The 22,940-nt window shown below is 50.8% G+C and overlaps 2 protein-coding genes across 4 annotated transcripts in view; both read right to left on the bottom strand.

The window, feature by feature from the left end:
* Nucleotides 1-2,731: 2,731 nt before the first annotated feature.
* PNMA1 (PNMA family member 1) lies at nucleotides 2,732-5,333 on the bottom strand. Its single transcript, XM_032135065.2, has one exon. It carries the CDS (start codon nucleotides 4,586-4,588, stop codon nucleotides 3,527-3,529), a length of 1,062 nt encoding a protein of 353 aa, XP_031990956.1. The 5' UTR covers nucleotides 4,589-5,333; the 3' UTR covers nucleotides 2,732-3,526.
* A 732-nt stretch (nucleotides 5,334-6,065) lies between these two features.
* MIDEAS (mitotic deacetylase associated SANT domain protein) overlaps nucleotides 6,066-22,940 on the bottom strand; it is a 69,061-nt gene continuing 52,186 nt past the window's right edge. For all 3 annotated transcript variants that reach the window (XM_032135064.2, XM_032135063.2, XM_058429424.1), the window contains 10 exons: nucleotides 20,863-21,208; nucleotides 18,692-18,758; nucleotides 18,064-18,206; nucleotides 17,838-17,941; nucleotides 17,266-17,341; nucleotides 16,507-16,595; nucleotides 13,915-14,064; nucleotides 12,512-12,724; nucleotides 10,535-10,731; nucleotides 6,066-10,245 (listed from right to left, as the gene is read on the bottom strand). In XM_032135064.2, the coding sequence (XP_031990955.1) occupies nucleotides 10,074-10,245; nucleotides 10,535-10,731; nucleotides 12,512-12,724; nucleotides 13,915-14,064; nucleotides 16,507-16,595; nucleotides 17,266-17,341; nucleotides 17,838-17,941; nucleotides 18,064-18,206; nucleotides 18,692-18,758; nucleotides 20,863-21,208 (1,557 nt within the window). In that variant the 3' untranslated portion in view covers nucleotides 6,066-10,073. The remainder of the gene's footprint in view (nucleotides 10,246-10,534; nucleotides 10,732-12,511; nucleotides 12,725-13,914; nucleotides 14,065-16,506; nucleotides 16,596-17,265; nucleotides 17,342-17,837; nucleotides 17,942-18,063; nucleotides 18,207-18,691; nucleotides 18,759-20,862; nucleotides 21,209-22,940) is intronic.

The following is a 22,940-nucleotide window of genomic DNA, read 5'->3' as shown; positions in this document are numbered from 1 at the left end:
TAGGTATACAGCGTATCCCAATTTTCAGACGGCCATTGAGGAAACGGCTCAGTCTCTAGCTGCCCTCCAACGACAAATCACATCTCTAGCTGGTGTCACCCTTCAAAACCACCACGCCATCGACCTACTCACAGCTGAAAAAGGCGGTACTTGCATCTTCTTACAGGAGAACTGCTGTTATTACATTAATGAGTCCCAAGTAATCGAAACTAGCATTAAAACCTACATCAGATAAAACGTAAACTAACGAATGCTAGCACTACTCCCTCCCTTTGGGAAACCCTCAAAACCCCCCTCTTAGCTTGGCTCCTTCCCTTTTTAGGCCCCCTAATGGGTATCCTCGCTTTCTGCGCACTACTCCCCTGCCTCATTAAGTTTATGAAAAACCAAATCTCTTCCATATCTAACCAAACATTTAACCAGCTTCTCCTCAGAAACTACCAACTTTTAGCCACCAGCGAGGACGGGACAGGTTCCACAGACGGGCTCACAACCTGCTAACCCAAGCCAGTCATGACAACCGCCAACCAATTCCACAAATTTCTCAACGATCTCTGCGCCGACAGCTGGCTCATCGCCAACCCATCCCTGCCCCTCAACTGACTCACGGCACTGGAGGATCTATACCTACAAGGAACGTTACCCCATGCACAACCCTGACAGTTCTCCCTGTGCCCCCTCCCCACAGCGCCCCCACTCAGCAGGAAGCAGCCAGATGAACCACGACGCCCATTTTCCCCCATTTAAGAAAACAAAAAGGGAGGAATGTTAGGTAACATGGGGTACCTTAAAATGGCGCCGTACCTTAAGATGGGGCCGGTTCCGGGTTCTTCTCCCCTCCTTGACCGGGCACTGTCTGAACCCGCCAGAGGGCCAATCAGAAAGCAGAATCTCCCGCCTTCCCTTGGGCCCGCCCCTAGCCCAATCCACGTAGACCCAAGGGATATAAAACCCAGCACACCAGCAGCGCTCTCTCTTCTCCGCGTGGTGCCGCTCGATACCTCCACCGCTCAATACCTCCAATAAAGATCTCTTGACCGCGACCGGTGTAGTTTGGTCTCCGCCCGGCCCCTTTCAGGTGGGAGACTGACATAGTGTACGTGTGGAGCAGGAGGAGGGTGTATGTTATGATGGGAGTACTGACGGGGAGATGACAGTGAATGTGTCAGGAGTGTAAGAGGTGGGGTGAGTGTGCACCTGATGCTGGTGGGAATGGAGGGGAAAGTTATGTGAATGACGGGTAGCAGGTGAAGACATGCCAGTGTTTGTGGTAAGTGAAGCTGAGCATATCTGTTAGGAACCAAGGCAAGTATGTGGAGATGTGCTTGTGACAGGAGGAAAGGGATGTACAGACATGAGGCGAATACGTGTACCAAAAAATCTGGAAGAACATACATTACCCCTTATAAACTTGTCGAATGGCTCAGCTATAATTGTAAAACCTCATTAGGGAAAAGCTCACTGAACACAATATTCATGTAATAACTTTAGATTCACTGAGGCTCTCAAAAGATGGACATCTTCAATCACTGAATCTTTGCAGCAAAATAAACATGTTTTCAAGCTGTATTTCTCTTTTTATATCTTCCTGCTATAAAATGGCTGCTGTAAAATAAGCCTTCATTTTACACAGGTGTGATGGATTATAGTTATTTCTTCAGTGAATCAAAATGTTTAGCTAAAAAGTGATCTTAAGAGAAAAACACTGCCAGATAACCTCCTGAACCCCATTTCAAGATTTTCTAAAAAAAACTTTTTGAGAAAGAGGGTCTCACTCTATCACCAGGCTGGAGTGCGGTGGGGCGATCATGGCTCACTGCAGCCTCAACCTTCTGAGCTCAAGCGATCTCCCACCTTAGCCGCCTGAGCTGCTGGGACCACAGGCGTGTGCCACCATGCCTGGCTAATTTTTAAAAGTTTGTGTGGAGATTGGGTCTATGTTGCCCAGGCTGGTCTCAAAATCTTGGCTTCAGGCAATCCTCCCTAAGTGCTGGGATTACAAGTGTGAGCCAAATCTGGTCTCTAAACTTTTTTTTTTTTTTTTTTGAGATGGAGTCTCACTCTGTTGCCCAGGCTGCAGTGCAGTGGCGCAATCTCGGCTCACTGCAACTTCTGCCTCCCAGAGCGATTCTCCTGCCTCAGCTTCCCAAGTAGCTGGAATTACAGGCACGCACCACCACACCCGGCTAATTTTTGTATTTTTAGTGGAGACGGCGAGGTGGCTCACGCCTGTAATCCCAGCACTTTCGGAGGCCAAGGTGGGTGGATCACTTGAGGTCAGGAGTTCCAGACCAGCCTGACCAACATGGTGAAACCCATCTCTACTAAAAAAATATATACAAAACTAGCTAGGCATGGTGGCGCATGTCTGTAATCCCAGCTACTCAGGAGGCTGAAGCAGGAGAATCACTTGAACCCAAGAGGCAGAGGCTGCAGTGAGCCGAGATCGCTCCATTGCACTCCAGCCTGGGAAACATATATTAAATAAATATTTAATATTTTTAAATATTTTTTAAAATAAAAAAATTTAAAAATTAAAAAAAAACAAAAAACTGTTAAGATGACAGCAAGAGGGAAAGGAAAAAAAGGACCTGCCATTTAAATTCACATAGTATCATACAAGGCTTAAAATAAGTGGTTTGATTTAATGACAAAGTCTTCATAAGAAAAAAGGACAGAGTTTACTTAGGCTAAAAATGTTTATACATGCCAGAAAAATGAGAAGACAACAGAATTTTTAAAATATTTTAATTTGTATATGTAACTTCAAGTTTAGAACACTCAGTATGAACAAGAACTATTCTCTGACAAAGATTTGAAATGGGGGAGTGAATTACTGTACAGGTGCATATCAACCTCTCCATGCAATTTACATCTGTATCTTACGCAATGAGAAACTGGTTTACACAGCTCCGTAACTGCAGTATTTTTAACACCCCATTTTGCAGTCTCAGAATACTTTTCAATTAAACTGGTCGACATGTTTAAAGATGAGAAATAAGATGTTTGCATTGTAAAGTTGAGTAATAGCTAATAAATGCACATTTCCTTCCATTAATATAAATCTGGAACAATTTATCGTAAACAAAAATCTATCCGCGATATCAGTAATCTAACAGTTCGTACTTTTACTGAACACTTCCTGTGAGCTAGGCCTCGTAGTAAACATCTGAACATGCAATTTCACATTCAGTGTGGAATAGGAAGTGTCATAGGTTCGCGTGTTTTTCACAACTGATTATGATGTCCATGATGACAGCGTGCACTAAGCGCTGTGTCCAACCAACCCTTTACCTGGCATTTTAGCCAACAAGACCTGCTTGCATTGTAGCAGCTCACAGTGCTCGCTTGCACAATTTTAGAATGTTACATGAATACTCAGGCCTGACTAACCTTCCCCTCCAAAAAAACAACAAAACGGAACAGGGCTAAGCCTTTACTACTCAGAGATACATCGGTAAGACCCCACAGGGACAAGAAAAGTAGCTGTGATCTAGGTCTGCACTAAAGCTGCCTTTCCTGGCACTCAGAAGTGCCCTTCCAGGCCTAACTGCAGAAGGGTGGCCTCAGCCTCCTCCTCCTCCTCCTTGGCTTCCTCCTCACGGATCTGCACCAGCAACTGAAAGAGGTTTGGGGCCGGCCCTTCCCCAGCCCCGGTAAGCCACAGCTGCCTTCGGATGGCCCCGCTGTGGTTGGCCCCGGCAATGACCTGCTCTAGGCGGGCCTGGTTCACATTATCTTTATCAATGGCCCCCTTCTCTACCACCTTCTGTAGCAGAGGCTCCAGACGAATGACATAAGCAGACAATTTTTCTCCCGGGTTCTGATAAGTATTCAGAAATTTGATCTGGGCATCCCTAGAGCTCTCAACACTCCCAAACACCTGCTCAAGCGCCTTCAGGCATTCGGCAGTGGTTATCGCGGGGTTGTTGGACTTGAGGATGCGAATGACATCAGCGGCGGGGCCTCTAAGACTCTCCATCAACCGCCGCCTCTTTTCTACATCGGACACCTGCCACTCCTCTAGGACCTCATTAGTGTGCTCCAGCCAGGGATCAAAGGTTTCCTCTCCAGGCCCTGGGATGTCCCTCCCCGAGAAAAGTGTCAGCCTCTTATACCATATGGACTCAACAAGAGGCTGAATAACATTATCCAAAATATAGTTTAGCATCTCTGCTGGCATCTCTGGGCCCGGGGTCGGAGTAGGGTTCTGAAACCCAAGGACACGGGCAACATCTTGCACGGTCCACCCCTCTCTAGCTAGGAAGAGGTGCAATCTTTCTAAAAATTCAGCATCAGAAGTTGGGGGCTTAAAGAACACTTTCCAGACCCCTCCTTTGCCCGGCATCTCCCTGGGGATCGCGGCGTAATCTACAGCGCCAGTGAGCTCTAATAAGGCTGCTTTCGCATTTTCTTCCCTCCAGAACATTCTCCCAAGCATTCGGTAGGAGACCTGGGGCATCGCAGCCTGGAGGGTCTCTTCGATTTCAGCCTCATCACAGTTCACTGGGATGCCCCAGACCAACAGAGCTCTCTGGGAGTTCACATCCATCCCCCGGCACCAGTCTTCCAACAGTGTCATCGCCATTTTCTCAACTATCAAGACGCCAATTCTATCAACAGACTGTGGCTCACCGTGCTCCTGGCCTTAGAACAATACCAGACACTCCCACCAAGTAGGTCCGAGGGAGGCGACCTTCATGCAGTCACGATTAACAAAGACACAGAGTCCTGATCTCGCCCTTCTCTGCCCCCACAGTCAGTCCGTAGGTGCACTCAGAGCCGAGCTCGGGGACGCTGAGGCAGTCACGCGGCCGTCGCCATCTTGCGTCTGGGTCCGGGTCCGGTCGGGTCCGCCGCCTGCAGCAGGGGCGCCGCGTCGTCGTGCAGCGGGCGAGGAGCGACGGCGGGCGGCGAAGGCAGGCGCGCTGGGCCGAGCCGCCGGGGTGTGGTCGCTGGGCGTGGCCGCCACGCGTTCGCTGCGGCTCCTGGAGAGGATCCGGCGTTCGCGGTTGCAGCCTGGTCTTCCCGCGGGCGAGGAGCGGCCGTTTGGGAGACTAGCCAGAGGGAGAGACTGTGCCGAAGTCGCGGCGGCTGCGGGCCAGCGGAAAGCGGCTTCTTAGCGGGCGCGGGGACTCCTCTGGGCGGGCGGCGAGGACGGCCGAGGACCAGAAACGAAGGCAGCAGAGGAGCAGGGAAGCCGGAGAAGCGAGGCTGGAGACAGCAGAAGCAAGGGTGGGCAGGGGTGGCCGCAGCGGCCCGCAGCGGCTCAGGCGCTGCGCGGCTGCCCCGGCGTCCAGTCCTACCCGCAACCCGCCGCGACGTTACTGCTGCAGTGGAGGATGGGGCCAGCCGGCGAGCAACGTCCGCCCCGCCCCGTCCCGCCCCAGCGGCGGAGCCGCTCGGGCGTCGCCATGGCAACGGTGTCCCAGCCGGCGCAAGGCACGCCTGCTCCGGCGGCCCGCGGGGGGTCGAGCGGTTGCCATGGAGCCAGCGAGGGGCTCGGGCATTTGTTTCTCTGATGGCGCATTTCCTTTTTCATAATTTTGCATTTTAACAGTAAACAAATACTGCTAAGCACCGTGTTTTAAAAATAATAACCCAATCCTGGAGTGGATTTAAGATGATATTGTTGGAAATGCATCCCTCATGGTGGACTTGTCTACTCGGGTTGCTCAGCCAGTCCACCCTGCACGTGAAAATACTCTGCTCAGAACCCTGGCTTCCCGTTGCCCGTGACCACACTGTGCACCCTGCATATTTCATCCCAATGAAGCCAAAATGTCGGAGTGCGCCATTTATGTGTATTTGTGTGAGATACTGAGTTTAGACTTTTTCTTGTCTAAAATTTTGTAAAAATCTGTCTGTGTCTACTGAGTCATCTTTTAGCCAGGCAAATATTAGTGTATTATTTTCCTTTTCCTGGCTGGCATCATTGACAATAGGCTGCTAAAAGAATCCTTATGGTTCAAAAATGTCGAGTAATCTCCCTGCAAGCAAGATAAGGCGCACTTACATCAACCCCAGATGGTGAAAATCCCAAGAGAACAAAGCATTCAACTCTGAATTTTTAAAACCTTATTTAATAAAAGGTTTAAAGATACAGAAGAACATTCAAAAGTAAATAAGTTACATAGGTACATTACAATCACATCAGCAAGATTCTTTAGTGTATTAATTTTTTTCTTATAAAAAGCACACAAAAAATAAAATCTTCAGTCTCTATCACAACTGTACAGCAAAAGAGGTAATATTTATATATATATATACACTATTTTAATATGTAACAGTCTTTTTAAAAAAGGGTGCCACAGGCAGCAAACACACAAAAGGCAGTGTCTGATCATTTTTGTTTCAAAATAAAAGGAATATACTTATTTATATGCTATTAAAATATTTGTACAATAATTACAGACTGTCAAGGCTGTTCCTGTGCTCTATCCCCTCCAACAAGGCCTTCAACTTAGAGACAAATGAGGAAAAAGTGAAACAGCTGCAAATTGTTAGAGGCAAATATTAACATAGCAAAATGTGGGGAGGACACAATTGTTTTATAAAAATATCCCTACTTCCTGTAAACCTATGGAGTTAGGCTTGTCAGTCTAATAAATACCGTCCCAGAAAAGCAAGCCCCAGTGAAAACAACTAAACAGCTGAGGCTTGAGTATGTGTTGTATTCCTCCTTCATCTTAACATCTGGCACATGAGAAGAAAGAGGTTAGGTCACTGAGGCAGTTAAATATAGGTGATCCCTTTAGACATAAGCAGCAAAAGACCTTGGTGCCAGGGGTGGAGGCGCGGCAGAAGGGGTGGTATGTACCTTAGCTGTGAGGGGGGCTGCTGAAGGCATGGAGGACAGTAATGACGGCTGTGCCTCCTTGGATGGGTGGAGACCTCAGAAATGGTCTGCAACACAGGCACTAGGTCAGTTTCCCGCCCTTAGCTGAATGCAGATGGATGCTGGGAGATGGATATGGTGAGATGGTGTGGGGAGGATGTTAGAAAGCTGGAGGTGTTTATCACTTCTCAAGGAGCTCTGAATATAGGGGGAAAAAAACAACAAGAAGACAAGCCCAGGGAGAAAGCACCATTAAGGATATACCTATGCCAGCTTCTATTGCTGCACCTGCTTTATTGGCAGGTCACTTACCACAGTTGCATCTGCCCTCTAAACTTTTTAATTTTCATACCGTATCCTCGACATGAATGCATAAAATACGGTGTCTGGCGGGATAATGCAAAGAGGTACCATCTTGATTTTCCTCAGTTACATTCACCTGGTCTGGTCTCTGTAAGCTTAGAAGAGTAGAATCACTTCATTGTTTAAAGACTTCCGGCCAAGCGCAGTGGTTCACGCCTGTAATGCCAGCACTTTGGGAGGCCGACGCGGGTGGACCACCTGAGGTCAGGAGTTCAAGACCAGCCTGGCCAACATGGCGAAACCCCATCTCTACTAAAAAAAAATACAAAAAGATTAGCTGGGTGTGGTGGTGTGTGCCTATAATCCCAGCTACTCTGGAGGCAGAGGCAGGAGAATCCTTTTAACCCAAGAGGCGGAGGTTGCAGTGAGCCAAGATCACACCACTGCACTCCAGCCTGGGCGACAGAATGAGACTGTCTCAAAAAAAAAAAAAAAAAAAAAAAAAAATTTTTTTTCCAAGTACAAGATGTTACCACTGACAAAAGGGTCTCATGTGAATGATGGAGGTTTCTGTTACCGTATGTCCATAAAGGGGCCTGAAACCAAATATGGTTCGAATAGAAAAAACCTTGGGAAACATAAGCAGCACTTTGGGGCTAAGCTGCGAAGGCACTCGTATTATACAAGTAATTTCGAAGAGAGCCTAAATTTGCTACCCCCCTGCTTCTACAGGGTATACCAGATTTTTGCTGTCTTGGGACACTGAGCTCATGGAAGCCTGTGGAGGAAACTAACGGCGAAGGTGGGGATCTAGGTAGTCATCCAAGAGTCTGGAGAAGAAATTTGTTACTTCCACAGCCGGGGTCCTGTAGAACCATACTAATGTATAAATGGATGCTGAAAAATACCCGACAGTGCATAGTTTCTTTTTTTTTTTTTGAGACGGAGTCTCGCTCTGTCGCCCAGGCTGGAGTGCAGTGGCGCAATCTCGGCTCACTGCAAGCTCCGCCTCCCGGGTTCACGCCATTCTCCTGCCTCAGCCTCCCAAGTAGCTGGGACTACAGGCGCCCGCCACCACGCCCGGCTAATTTTTTGTATTTTTAGTAGAGACGGGGTTTCACTGTGTTAGCCAGGATGGTCTCGATCTCCTGACCTCGTGATCCTCCCGCCTCTGCCTCCCAAAAAGTGCTGGGATTACAGGCGTGAGCCACCGCGCCCGGCAACAGTGCATAGTTTCAAAACAAAACTCCCTCTCCACTCCCAGTTACTGACATGATGCTTCTCGGCACTATGAATACTTTCTGGCTCCTTCCTAATACCTTGACCTGTCATACGCGCATTCACTTAGAATTTCTTTTGCAGAACTAAAGTTGAATACGATCAGAAAAATAGCTGAGCCCCGCTATGGGACTGGAAGTGAAGGGGCCTCCAGAACCTCCTGGCCCTTTCACTTCACCCATGCCAAATATGGCTTCTTCAAGCCAGAATCCAGGCCTCATAAACCAAACTAGAATTCTGGCCTCTTGCCAATTCCCTCAGGCAAAGCACAGCCAGAGAAGGGGCAGCAAGAACTGCCTTTGATCTCCCTTGCTCTGTGTGGGTCTGGTGACACCCTCCACCTTCCCACCCCTCTTTCAGTGTTGCTATCATTCCTATCGGCAAGAGCTTCCAGAGCAACCAGGTGAGGGACCTTAGGGCCTTGGGAATTCAGGGGGGGTGGGGACAGGGGATGTCAAGATGCCTCGTTTTGGGATAAATGCACTTGGGCCTCTGAAAAGCAGGAGGCCCCTGGTCCCTGAGAGGATGTTAAAAATTAAATACTAAGAATAAATAAATAGCTCCCAAATGACACGAGTCAAGGAATGAAGGCTCCTGTCCAATCGAGTTAGGAGACCTCTCCCTCCCAGGAAGGATCCAGAAATCTCCAACGTGCAGGCCTGGGGGCTGGGTTGTGGATATCGACACTGGGTGAGGTGCGGTGGGGTTAGGTGTAGCTGCTAAGGTCAGGGCAGAGGCAAGGAAGCTGGCCCCCAGGAGGGGCAGGCTGAGCCTCTCCGGGACCTGCTCAAGGCGAGCGCCCTTGGCAGCCTCCAGGACCCAAAGGTATTTGGCCAAAAAGGTGGGGAGGAAGAGCCAGGCTTGTCAAAAGCTCTCTCGGGCCTAACTCTGCAGCTTCCAGCCTCCGTACAGCTCCCTTCCCTGCAGCAGGAGGAGTGCTTTGGACAAGAACGCTAGCCCCTCCCCCAACGCTGAGAAAACTTTCTAGCCCTAGCAGCGCCGCCAGCAAGCAGCAAAGGGACAGTACCTGTCGTGGCCTCCCTCCCAAGGAGGAGGTGGCCACTCAGGACACGGTCACGGGAGCAGCTCAGGCAGGCCTGGAGACTGCACGGACAGCACAGGTGTCAGGCTGCGCCCCTTCTCGGAGAAGCCCGCAGACTCCCTCCGAGAGTTCCTTTTTCTGGGGCTTGGGGCAGGGCCGTTGCAGCCTTCGAGGTCCTCTGGGGAGGAGGAATGCTGCTCCAAAGTGGGTGAGCTTGTGCTTGGCCGGCCACGGTGGCTTCCTGGAGGCCGAGGGCAGGAGGGGGAAAAAAATAAAGGGAAGAGACTGCGGGGCTGCAGAGCAGCAGAAATCGGAGTGTGAGAGGCGGTGGAGCCCCTCCCGAGGGGACCGGGACTCTCCCGGTCCAGGAAAGCACGAGGACAGCTTCCGACAGACCAAATGCAAAGAGAGCTGGATCTTGGAGCCCTTACCGCTGCTCCCAGGGCCTTCATAAATAAAAGAGCCGTTTATTTCATTGTCCCATTTGTTTCGCAGGGAAAAGTCCCTGCAATCCTCTCCTCACTCCCTCTTGAGATGCCAGGGTGTCTGCGGGCGCTGGCGGCGGTGCGGGAAGGGCCGGGACCCAGGACTGGGCCAGCCTGGCTCCCGCGCTCAGCCCTTGTCGCCCGCGCCCGCACCGCTCTCCTCCCGCAGGGCCTGCTGGTGGGCGGCGGCGGCGGCAGCGGCGGCCTCCTTCTCCTTCAGCCTCAGCGCTGCAGCCTTCTTCTCCTGCTCTGCGTGGCTCTTCATGTGCGCACTGCGACTCTTCACCTTGTAAAACACCCTGTGGCCGGGTGGGGGTTGCTCAGGACCGGCCTAGCCCACCCGGGGCCCCCAGCGCGGGTGGGCGAGGAGCCCCAGCCTTCACCTTCACCCCCACGCTGCACAGCCGGGGCTGGCCAGCACGCATCATTTTCCGAAAGCTGCCCCATGACGTCACAACCCTAGAAACCCGCTGAGCCAATCAGAAACGAGGCGGACACCGCCTGTACCTCTTCCCCCTCCTCCCCATCCCCGCCCCCGCCGCGCACCAGCCCGCGGGGTCCCAGCGGGGACAGGGCTGCCCACCTTACCTGCCACATTTTTTACAGGGGAAAGTGTTCTCCTGATTCTGGGTCTTACTGAATGTCTCTGTTTTTTTCTTCTTCTCTGAAAAAGGTAGTGCCCTTCGTGACTTCCCTGTCCCTTCCCTTGGCTTCTCCGAGGCCTGGCCATTGGCAGACCCAGGGGCGTTGGACTCGTGGCTCCGGAGGATGAGGATGTCATTGGCCTGAAGAAAATCAAACAAGGAGAGTTGAGTGATCTGAGCAAGCGCAGATCTGGAATTCTAGAATCGCAGGGAACCAGGGGCCTGAAGTCATATATACTCCTGCCAGTCACCTAGCATGCACTTGGGTCCTTCCAGGGATAGGACGACCATTGCCTCCTCCAACTCTGCATCTCTGGTCAGCTCTATCGTTTACAAAGTTGCTGCTAGAGTAACTCTGTGGGGCAGCCCGAGCTGCTAGAGGCCTTGATGCGCCTGACGGGGGATCTTGGTCTCTGGGTTAATGAAGCACCTGTTGATGTTTTCTGTCATTTAGTCTGCTCATGCCCTGTTCTATAAATGAGATTCAGGCTTCTGTGATGGGCCAGGTGCTGGGGACAAAGAGGTTGACACAGGCATCCCTGCCCTCAGAGCTGAGGATCTGGTGGAAGGGACAGATGCACAGGTAGCTACTTCAGGACAGCGCAGTGCAGGGACACCAAACAGGGCAAGGGCAGGGGTCAGAGTGCAGAGCAGAGGGAGCAGAGGGGGCCTCGGCTGGGGAATCCTCGGGTGGCCATCAGAAGTGGCACCCTCATGGGAAAGTGTTCACAAAAGTCAGCAGAACTCTGTAGAGAGCTACACAGAACACAGCTCTTGGTGCAGGTGGTCGAGGCTCAGAAGTGGGCACACAGCCGTGTGTTTACAGTTTATGGGAGCTCTGTAAGCATGAGTGTACTACACACATTCCTTTTTTCTTTTTTTTGAGATGGAGTCTTGCTGTGTCACCCATGCTGGAGTGCAGTGGCATGATCTTGGCTCACTGCAACCTCCGCCTCCTCCGCCTCCTGGGTTCAAGCGATTCTCCTGCCTCAGCCTCTGGAGTAGCTGGGATTACAGGCGTGCACCACCATGCCCAACTAGTTTTTGTATTTTTAATAGAGATGAGGTTTCACCTTGTTGGCCAGGCTGGTCTCGACTCCTGACCTCAGGTGATCCACTCACCTCGGCCTCCCAAAGTGCTGGGATTACAGGTGTGAGCCACTGCGCCCGGCCTACTACACACATTTCTAAAAAAAGACTTTAAAAAAGCAGCAGCTCCCCAATAAACCCCTTCCCCTCCTTAACCTTTTCTGGGAGAACTCTCCCTGGCAAGGAACAACTATGGCCGGTAGTCTTGCTTCTTGGCCTGTGATATGGTGGGCAGAGCACTACACTAGGAGTCCAAGGACCTGGGGCAAGTCACTTAGCATCTCTGAACTGCTTTCTCCCATCTGCAGAGTAGAGGTTACCTCTGCAGTGTGAGGAACTAATGAGATAATGGAAATGAAGGCACTTTGCGGAGATCATGCCTGAGGGCCTATGATTGTCATTCCCATGGTCTCAGCTCAGTCTCATTCTTGTCAGGGACTCTGGCTCTCTTAGGGGAGCCCTGTCTGCAACCCACCAATGCTCCCTCAGTGACCCACGTACCTACTGGGTTTTCACAAAACCTTTTTCCCTCTGAATCTCAGATACAGAAGCAGTAGAGTACAAAAATTAATTGCAGACTCTGGATTCAGGCTGCCTACTAGCTGTGTTATCTTGGGCCTCAATTTCCCCGCCTATAAAATGGGAATAACAGTAATACCTAACCACATAGGGTAGTGAGGATTAAATGAGTTAACAGCCCAAAGTACTTCACACATTTCCTGCTATTACGATAATGATGAGGATCAAAGTCCTGCTCTACCCTCCCTCCCACGCCCACAGGCCCAGCTCCACCCTGCTTGCCCTGGGCTCAGCCCATGGCGGTCACACTCACCGATTCATTGGCCTGTAGTGTCTGCGTGGCTTTGACTGCGGCTGCCCGCCTGCTGCGCTCTCGCCCCTCTTCTTGCTCCTCCTTCTCCTGGATCTCTGGCACCTCCTCCTCCCCCTCTTTCCTGGGCTCCTTCACCTCCCTCTTGGGCTCCAGCCTCTCTTCACTTGGGGACTCTCTTCTGGGAAGAGGCACCCTTGGGAACTTTTGGGAAGTCTATGGGGAACAAGAACAAGGGCAGTGAGCCTGGAGCTCTGTCTCACTGCTGTAGCACAGATTCTGACCCGGCCGGGGAGTTCACCAGCCCCAGCTAGTCCTGCTTGCCTGGCTGGCCCAGCACAGTCTTCTGTACTAGGACTCTGGACTCTGTCCCCATGGCATAGTAGCCATGGGGTCAGAAGAGAGTCTCAAGCCCTAGGAGCACCTGAGAGAGAGCGAGGGGCAGGGAGGGTACATACCAGTCGCTCCCCATTGCCACCCATCCTCCTGGACAGATGACCAGGAGGCATCCTCAGCAATGATGTGGTGAGCCAGGCAGGAGCCTTGAGTTCCAATTCCAAACTATCTTTGTAATGCTTTCTGTAGCTCTACTACCTTCCTACCTGCAAAACGGGCAGCAAACCATTCCCTGTCTTACAGTAGCATGTCACCAAGCATGGATTTGCAATCCCAAAAACGATGCTAGGTGGATACATGGACATAGAATTAAGGAACATTCCATTTTAATTCTCTTTCAATCCTGATTATGCCAAGGACTCAGTCTCTGGTTGCTGCTAATGTGTCTTTTATACTTCTCTAGACTTGATAATCTCTTTAACAAGGCAAGGTCAGGCCTCAGTCTCAGCCTTGGCAGGTTAACACAGCATCTAGCTAGAATTCAGTAACACTGGTTTTCACATGTATTTTTACCGCACCTTCTATTTATAGCACACAACCTTGGTTTTCTATTTATGACTGTGATATAAAACTTCCCTTCTGAGTAAAAAATGAGTTGATTTAAAGGCAAATGTTAAGTAATGGCACAAGTAGTATGTGAATATGATAAAAATTCTAATGGTGACACATGGTAGGATGCAGATATAGCAGAAAACAAAAAGGTGATACAAGAATGACTGAGGTTTGAGAAACAGTGTTAGAGGTCTGCTATGCAGAGATAGGAAGACGATGCTGGTGTGAATCTTGTGGGAAAATTACCCTGTGTATCAACACAATGTATTATTACTATGACACCAGCAGTATAGAGAGGAGAACCCAGAGGTTCAGGGCTCCTTGTGGCTGTCAGGGACACTGTCTTCCTCAACCTGCCCTCTGCAGGCTCCTGGAGAGCTTGGGCTCGGGCTCCCAGCTCAGGCCTGGTCCCAGACCCAGCCCAGGCTCTATGCAGCTGAGGTTGAAAAAGGAGTCACCTTAATATCCACTTCAACCTCTTCCTGGGCCGACTTCTCATCGCTCGTATCCACATCCCCAAAGGTTAGAGTCCCATTGCGGCCGATTTTCACCTGCTTCTTGTAGGTGTAGTAGAACTCCACGCACTGGGCCACGGTCTTGGTCTGGATCTGGTTTGAAGTCAAAACTGAGGTCAGAACTCTCTGGTTTGGCTCATCTGCCTGGGGAGAATCCAGCCTTTCTCGTCCCTGCATCTTTCCCTTAACTTCAAGCCAAAATGAAACCCAACCAACCCAGGAAATATAAGCATTTTTTCCAATGCCTGCTCTGCAACAAACCACTGATCAATTAATCAATGCTTCAGCACTATTTAAAATAAGTAAATAAATAAAACAAGCTATAAAGGACAATGTCGGAACCACCCGGGAGATGGCAATATGGATTCCATATCAGAGGGCATTACTGTATTTTTTTTTCTTTTTTTTTGGAGACAGAGTCTCGCTCTGTCACCCAGGCTGGAGTGCAGTGACGCGATCTCGGCTCACTGCAACCTCTGCCTCCCAGGTTCAAATAATTCTCATGCCTCAGCTTCCTGAGTAGCTGGGATTACAGGTGTGTGCCACCACAACCGGCTAGGTTTTTTTTTTTGTATTTTTAGTAGACACGGGGTTTTGCCATGTTGGCCAGCCTGGTCTCAAACTCCTGGCCTCAAGTGATCCGTCTGCCTCTGCCTCCCAAAGTGCTGGAATTACAGGCGTGAGCGACCTCGCCTGGCCTGAATTATTTTATCAGGTTAAATTTCTTGGGCATGCTAATGGTACTGTGGTTTTGTAGAATATCTTGGTTTTTAGGAGATACGTGCTGAAAGGTTTTAGTCATGTGACATGATGACTGTACTTACTTTTAATGATTAGCTGAATCAGAGAACAAGAGAGAGCTGTATATGTGTATGTCTATGTTTGGACATAGAGAAAGAGAAAGCAAATATAGCCAATGTTAATGATTGCTAAATCTAAGTCAGGGGTAGATGGGTGTTCATTCTACTCTTCTTTCCATTCTCCTCTAAGTTTGAAATTTTTCAAACTAAAAAGTTGAGGGAAAAGGTCTGGGCACCATCTACATCCAAAGCCAGCCCTGACCTGGCAACACAGACGCTTTTCATTAATCCAGACAAGCAATTTCATTTCTCTCCAGGGAGCAGTGGCTGACAAGTGAGCATACAGAAATGTCACAGTGTCCCCTGTCAGGGGAGGAACTCAAGGGAAACTCACAAGAAAGCCCTGGAAAACCTGAGGAGGAAGCGAAAGGCCTAAGTCTTCCTCCTGACTCTGCTACCACACAGCTATTCGAGCTTGTGGTAGCAGAGGCAAGTCACTCACTTTTCTAATTTCAGTTTTCTCATGTGTAAATAGCAAATGGGGTTAAGTAAGACTAGATGATCTCCAGGGACCTGCCTCTCAAGCTCTGAAATTCTAGCTCTCCCATTGCATAAATCTGTTTGGCCACTGGGTTTAGTTTTTGGGCGACTTTCCCACACGCAGAGGCTGTTTTCTCTGACACCAGCACACAGGCTCCCACACTGCTCAGCCACCGCTGGGCTGGGAGCTCCTGTCCAGAGAGGCCAGGGGTCAGTGTGGGCCCTTTGTGTCTGAGGAGGAAACAGACATGTTTCATCTCACAGAAATGGCCAAGTCACACATGTATTAATTAGGCCATTTACACATTTACTGTCAATTCTCTCTGACCCTTTGTTTGACTGACTAAAGGTCTGCTCATTTCATTAGGCATTAGGGGCGCCTCAGTGAATTTCACAGGCATGTACTTCCCGTCAGTATTGCCCAATCAGGGAATAGAGTGTTACTAAAACACAGCAAAGGACTCCTCACAACAGGGCCCTTGTAGGGGAATTCATCATCAGCACTTTGTCTAGTCCCCAGGGCTGTTCCCAATACAATCTACAATCCCAAGAGGAAAGGGCATGCTCTTTTTAAAAACTCTTTTGCCTTGGCAGTCCACACAATTCTCTCTCCCCACAGCCCAGATTTTGTGAGACAGGGCTGGAAAGATGCAATTCCTTGGATTAGCAAAGCATCTGCTTTTCCAGAAGAATATGGAGAGAGGACAAGATAAATCTAGGGAATGTGGACTTGAACAGCTGGGTTACTGGAAGGCAACTCCGGGTCAAAGGAAGTGGGCAGAGGCCCCCAGGTCAGCTCCGCAGGCACTTGCTGGCTCTCAGTTGCCCTCACCCCGGGGTGCCCCCCCCCCCCCCCCTGCATCTTCCTCTGGGGAATGGCTCACCTCTACTTGCCACCCTCCTCCCCATCTTCCTCCTGCCTATTTTAAGTCTGATGCCCACTTAGGCCTCCTCCTGGATTGAGACCCCAGAGCTTGGCCACACTACCCTGAAGTGAGGAAAGGATGCTTAGAACCAACAGGGAAAAGAGACCTAATCTTTCTCTTTCTTGTATTGTTTAGGAAATTCTCTCTGAGGCTACTCAGTAGCATTGACCTGACTGCTTTTTAAGAGGGCTTGGTCATTGGCAGAGGGAGCCCCAAAGTCACACAGGCAGCTCCTGGCCCTCATTTGCCCCTGAAAGAGCCCAGCTCACCAGCTTCTGCACCAGGAAGAAATCCTTCTTGTAGATGGCAATGCCTTTGTTGAACAGCTTCCTCTCGGCCATCTTCCACTGGTCAGAGCCTATGGGGCAAAGAGGCAGCCAGGGAGTGAGGTGGGCAGGGCCCTGGCCACTGGAGGGCAATTCCGACCAGCAAAAAAGTGTGAGGCCATCCGCCCATGGTCTCTGCAGGCATCAGAGCCGGCTCCTCGTCCCACTTCCATGTCGCTCACAGCCTCGCTCCCTTGCTTGTGAAATGGAAACTAGTATCGCCTAGCTCACCAGCAGTGGCGAGGATTAAATAAGAAAATGCATGTGAAACCCTTGGTGCTCTGCCTGGTGCCGATGAAATGTAGCACTAACATGGGTGGAAAACATTGGCTGCTAGGATTATGTGACTCGGTCCATGTCCTTAAAGTGCCCAGAACAGGACATGCACTCCTGGGGCTAAGTTCCAGGTACCTGATGCCAATCTGGATGGCTCTCCATGGGTTCCTGTCCTTGTGGCCTGGGCTTTTTTGCCTGGATGGTCTCCCACCTGCCCACTCCCTTCTCCCCTCCCCTCCAGGGCACAGGAAAGCCCTGTAGAGCTACCCCAGCTTTGGTGGCAGTTCCCTCACTCTGACTCTTGGCTTATCTACCCTCCTCCTCCCACCCCCTCCCCAGGGCTGTGACTCAGCACTGAGCAGGGCCCCATGGATGCTGGAGACCTCTCGAGGCTCCAGGCACCATGCCCACCGCAGCCAGGCCCACCTGTGTAGTGATAAGTTGCCAGCGGATGGTTGTGGGGCCGCAGGGGCTTCTTCAGTAGCAGCTTATTCAGCGTTTCCTGGAGGGGAAGTGAGGGAAGGGTCAGGGCACTGACAGGGGTATCGGTGGTGGATGGAGCATTCTAGGCCCTGATAAAATCCCGAGTAGGGTGGGCACTTACTCTTGCCCCCCTTAACTGCTGAGAGATAAGGGGTCCGGTGGGGTGGTGAGATCACAGGGGGTGGGGCTGCCCAGAAAACAGGCCTCGGGTCCTCTTAAGAGAGACCATGGCCCCAAGGGAGGCAGCACTGCTGGAGAAGGCTCTCAGCAACCATCCAGTCTGAGTCCACTGACCCGGAATCAGGGATGGGAATGGACAGGAGGACACTGCACAGCAAAACCTGGGGTCTGAAAGTAGGGCTCCCTTGGGTCAAGCCCTTACAGCCCCTTCCATAGTCAGACCCTCCTACTGGCCTCAAATGTGCATGCCTGCAGCCCTAGCTCCTGAGCAGCAGACATGGATCCAAGCCAGCCCCCACTGAGGGGCCCTCCCTCTGCTGGGGGTGCCTTCTCACCAGGATGTCTCCCCTGGACTCGTGCAGACAGTGCAGGGCCAGCTCCTGGTTGGTGCCAGCACCAGGGAAAATGCTGGAGCAGGCGGCTGTCAGCAGGTCTTCCACTGGATCCACAGGAGCATGAGGAGGGAGGGGAGGAAACCACGTTCAGCGCGGGGCTGGGCAGGGTGAGGCCTGGCCCACCCATATGCCTGCCCTCACTTGCTGTCCCCAGGCCCCTCCTCACCTTGCCTCTGCTTCTCCCGGCTGCTCTCTAGGTCTTCCCATGGCTGCCACACCAAGTCAGCCTTGTGGGGATCTGCAGCTGCCAGGGCACGGTCCCTCATCAAGGGGATTTCCGCCTGGAACCGGGAGCCCACGTTGATCCGTCTAGAGGAGTGAAAAGGGCAGGAAGTGAGGCCTCACCTTGCGGGGATGGAGAACTTGATGATCCCTCAGGGTGGGAAGAAGATGAGGGGGAGCCAGCAGAGCAAGGCCTCAGCTAGGTGTAGGGAGTCTGGCTTCTAGGGACTTGGGAGGACAGGCTGACCTGGCACCACCAGAAAGGCAAGGTCCAGAGGCTGGAGAGGGGAGAAGCAGCTGCAGGTTTACAGATGGGAAAGAGCCTCTGGACCCCCCTTCCAACTCTCCTAGAGATAAGTTCAAGCTGAGCCGGTCCTTGCCCTTCCCTGAAACTTCCACACAGAGGCAGGGCGGGGACAGCAAAGCCCAGGGCCAAATACAGAAGCTCGAGGAGGCCCTCTCAGCCCTCTGCAGGCCCCACGGAACCCTCCTGTTGTTCCCAGGGCCCACCTGCACACACTGCACTAGTGTGGCCACCCACACCCCTCGGCCAGGGGCAGGGCTGCACTTACGGCTCGATGCTCACTGGGGTGGCCTCCCCCATCACAGAGAGGACAGGCGGGGTTACTTCAGCACTGTCTATGGGACAAAGAGCAGATTGATAAATAGTACCCTCCTTTCAGCAAAGTACCCCCCAATCCTAGTGGCTGCCCTGTATGTGCAAGACTCACAGTGGTGACACACAGAGCTCACGCAGGGAACACAGGCACCCGAGTCCTGGCTCTGCAGCCTGTCACCTACGAAAACACAGGCCCTTCACTAAATATTTGGGTGCCTCGGTTTTCACATTCACCAAAAGGGGCTATCACTACCTGTCTCCTACGGTTAATGTGAGAACTGGATAAAATAACACACAGAGCCTGGCACTCGATAAAGATTATTATTACTGCTTCTACTACTAAAGCCATATCCTCGCCCCCAGAAGCTCCAACACTAATTCCAACATAAAGCTGTGGTTTCCTAGTAAAGAGACTGAAACTTTGAGCACATTAGGGAGGTGGTGAAGGGGATCGCTGTTTTATAGTTATCGTCTCACTTCCTCTTTGGATTTTCTGCCTCAGTTTCTCCCAAGCTAGTTTTTTTTTTGTTTCTTGTTTTTTGTTTTTTTTTTGAGACAAAGTCTCACTCTGTCTCCGCCTAGGCTGGAGTGCAGTGGTGCGATCTCGGCTCAAGGAGTTGAACCTCCAAGTTCAAGCAATTCTCCTCCCTCAGCCTCCCAAGTAGCTGGGATTACAGGTATGAGTCACCGTGCCCAGCCCCAAGCTGGGCTTCTTAAGGCCCCACAGGATCAAAACACTCCTTTGCTTAAAAAAAAAAAAAAAAAAAAATCTTTGCTCTTTACTGACTCCCTCCTGCAATGTGAGATAAAACCTGCAACCCTCCCCTCAGGGTTCAAGGCAGTTCCGCTTCCATTTGTATCTCCTACCACCCATGTGCCTGGACCTGCATCCTAGCTGACTGCTTACCTCTCGACCCCTCACTCTCCCTGCATGGTCCCATCTACAGGCCTTTGCACCAGTCATTTCCTCCGCCTGGTGTGTCCTCCCTGCCCCCGCCCTCCTCCATGGCTGGGGCTCAGCTCTGGCCCCACCCCTCTTGAATACAGTCCTCACCATCCCAGGCTAGCTGCTGGGGCTTCACTCACTGGCTGCAGATCCCACACTGCCGGGAACCTCTGTTTTTTCAACTCGTAGGCTTTCATGTCAACTCCCTAATGACCTTGCATTCTCTATAGAACAGACCATGGTGTCCTGTACATTCTTGGAGCCCTCACAGGACCCAGTTCAAGGCCTTACGCCCAAGTGTTCGGTAAATACTCGTGGACAGACTGACCTCTCGCTGGCTGCCAGTCTGATCTCTACAATGACTTCCTCTTCCTAGCCAGAGAGAAGCCTCCCCAGGAAGCAGGACAGAAGGCTGGCCAGCCTAGGGCAAACATTTTGCATCCACAGACACCAGGGGGCACCAGAGAGCTACACCATGGGTGAGGTCACAGTCAAAGGTTAATTGGCCAAAGGCATCTATGAGCTAGCTACTTCCACTTAATCCTCTCTACCACCCTAAGGGGACTGGATTATCCCATTTTGCAGAGGAAATGGACCTCCTTATGGAGTGGGCAACATTTTTCAGCAGTACATCACCCCAAGCCAGCCCAATATTTCCAGAATGTCTGCTTTTGGCCAAAAAGACTGTTCGAGAGCCCCAGAGACCAGATGTGCCACAAAGGACTATGAGCAAACAGGATGGCCTTGGCATGATGTTCCAGCTTTATGTGTGCTAATGCACCTGAGCCTAGGAAGTGGCTATTAGGTTGAACCAAAGGAAACTACTATTTGTGAATCCAAAAATAGTTGAATATTGGCAATTTCATCATTAACCAAGTAATACTAATATCCCCATCTTAATACTGAAAAAACTGAGGCCCAGGGAGTTGAAGTGACTTGCAAAAGTGGATGTAATAGTAAATGGTAGAATTGAGATTTGAATCCAAGCAGCTGGGCAGGCCCCCCGCCCCTCCTTGTTGAACCAGGACAACCTCCTTCTCAATCTCAGAGAAGACAGAGCAGAGCTCCTTCTCCCAGAGTGTTCCAGCCCAATCCCCAGCAGCCCCATAGGCTGAGATGCCTCCCTGCCCAGTGCCCCAGCCCCGCTCCTGCCAGGGCCGCGGAGGGAGGTCACTCACTAGTCCGGAGCAGCGTGCGATGGGCACTCTTAGGCGTGATGGGAGGAGGGGCAGGGATGGTGCTGGTTGATATGATGGCATTGAAGTAGAGGCCAGAGCCTTCCCGCACAGGGCTGAGGATGGGGGGCGGCGTGTAGGGAGGCAGCTCAAAGCTCCGCTCAGAGGGGTGGTCAGCTAGGCGCACAGGAGAGCGCAGGTGGCTCTGGTATGGGGTGATGTTGGAGTAGACGGGAGGGGCGATGAAAGTGCCCGCCTTGGTGGGGATGATGAGGGGCTCGGGCCTGGGCCGCTGCTTTGGTTTCCGCACGGAAGGCTCCCCCTCCAACTTGACATTCATGTCCTCTGCCTGGAGAAGGAAAGAAAACAAAGATGGCTCAGCCCCCCATGTCCCAGGGAAAGTGAAGTCTTAACCACAGCTTGCCAGTCTCACCTTTGGAACTTAGTCTGCCCACCACACCCACCAAGGCAAGCCTGAAAAAAGGAGCAGGTCCAAAAGCCCTTCTTATCGTCTCCTCTAGGGCAGAGGTCAGCAAACTTTTTCTGTAAGGGGCCAGAGAGTAAATATTTTGGGCTTTGTGGGCCACATGTGATCTCTGTTACATATTCCTCTTTTCCCTTTTTCTTTTTAAAACTAATCATATAAAATTGTAACACCATTCTTAGCTCTGGATTTGGCCCCCAGACCGCAGTTCCCCACCTCTGCTGTAAAGTGTATGATAGGGCAGGAGTGCAGTAGTTCAGGGCCCAGGCTCTGGAGCTGGACTGCTTGGGTTGGGACCTACCACCTTTATTGCCACTGAAAATTACTCAATGTTTCTGTGCATCTTCATTTTTAACATGGTGCCTACCTAGTAAGTGCCTACTTCATGGGGTAACTATGAGGACTACATGAATTAATACAAGGAAATCACTGAGAACATTACCTGGTACCTTAGTAAATATTGGCTGTTATCACTACTTAAACTCCAGGCTGGAATGGACAAGGACAGCCGTGGTAATCTCAGCACTTTGGGAGGTCGAGGTCGGGGGATCACTTGAGGTCAGGAGTTCGAGACCAGCCTGGCCAACATGGCAAAACCCTGCCTCTACTAAAACATAAAAATTAGCCAGGCATGGTGGCAGGTGCCTGTAATTTCAGCTACTCAGGAGGCTGAGGCATAAGAATCACTTCAACCCGGGAGGTGGGGGTTGCAGTGAGCCAAGATCGTGCCACTGCACTCTAGCCTGGGCAACAGAACTGGATTCCGTCTCAAAAAACAAAAAGGAAAAAGAAAAAAAAAATGCAATGGACAGTCCTTGTCCTTGTAGAACTTTTGTTCTCATAGTATTAATCCTACTAGGAAAGTCTAGCCCATGCACTACTTCTCCCTGCTAGGTATGCCACATGGGCCTCTATCTAGAATAGAAAGCAGTACTATAAGAGAACAGAGGCCTTCCCTTGCTCAATTCCTATAATCTCAAAGGCAGAGAATGGAGCCCTACAGGGTGAGCAGCACCCAGTTTATCTCTCTGCGTACTCACTATAACAGGTAAGGTTGGCCATGTTGACCGAGTGGGCCTTAGAATAATGAGCTGTCTCCCTGCCAAGGTTCTGGCCCCCATAAACACCTTCCAGCAGAGGGCCCTGACTCCCTCTCAGGCTCTGGCCATGTCCTTCACCCATCTGTGCCCTCTTTTCCCTTCTACAAATTGGGATGAAATGAAACTGTTCATTCTTCTTCCCTTAGGAAAACAATATGATTGCACAGAAAAAAAAAAAAAATGCAGGAGCCAAAGGCCCCCCAAACTTTCTTGACAAGAAATCTAACAAAAAATCAGCTAGCTGTAATGATTTGTAATTTTATAATAAGGGATTTGAACTATTCTGATATTTGACAAAAATAGTCATGTTCATTTTTTAGGTGTGGTAATGCTATTGAGATAACGTTGAAGAAGAAAGAGTCCTTATGTATTTCAGACACAAACTGAAGTATATGGATGGAATGACACGATGTTCAGGACGTGCTTCAAAATAACCCAGTGGCATGGAGAAGCAGAGGTACAGGTGAAATAAGATTGGCTATGTTTTAATAACTGTG

The sequence above is a fragment of the Hylobates moloch genome, unplaced genomic scaffold, assembly GCF_009828535.3.
Source record: "Hylobates moloch isolate HMO894 unplaced genomic scaffold, HMol_V3 SCAFFOLD_16, whole genome shotgun sequence".
NCBI classification, from domain to species: domain Eukaryota; kingdom Metazoa; phylum Chordata; class Mammalia; order Primates; family Hylobatidae; genus Hylobates; species Hylobates moloch.
Note: the sequence above shows the minus strand (reverse complement) of the source record. Positions and strands in the feature narration are given on the sequence as shown.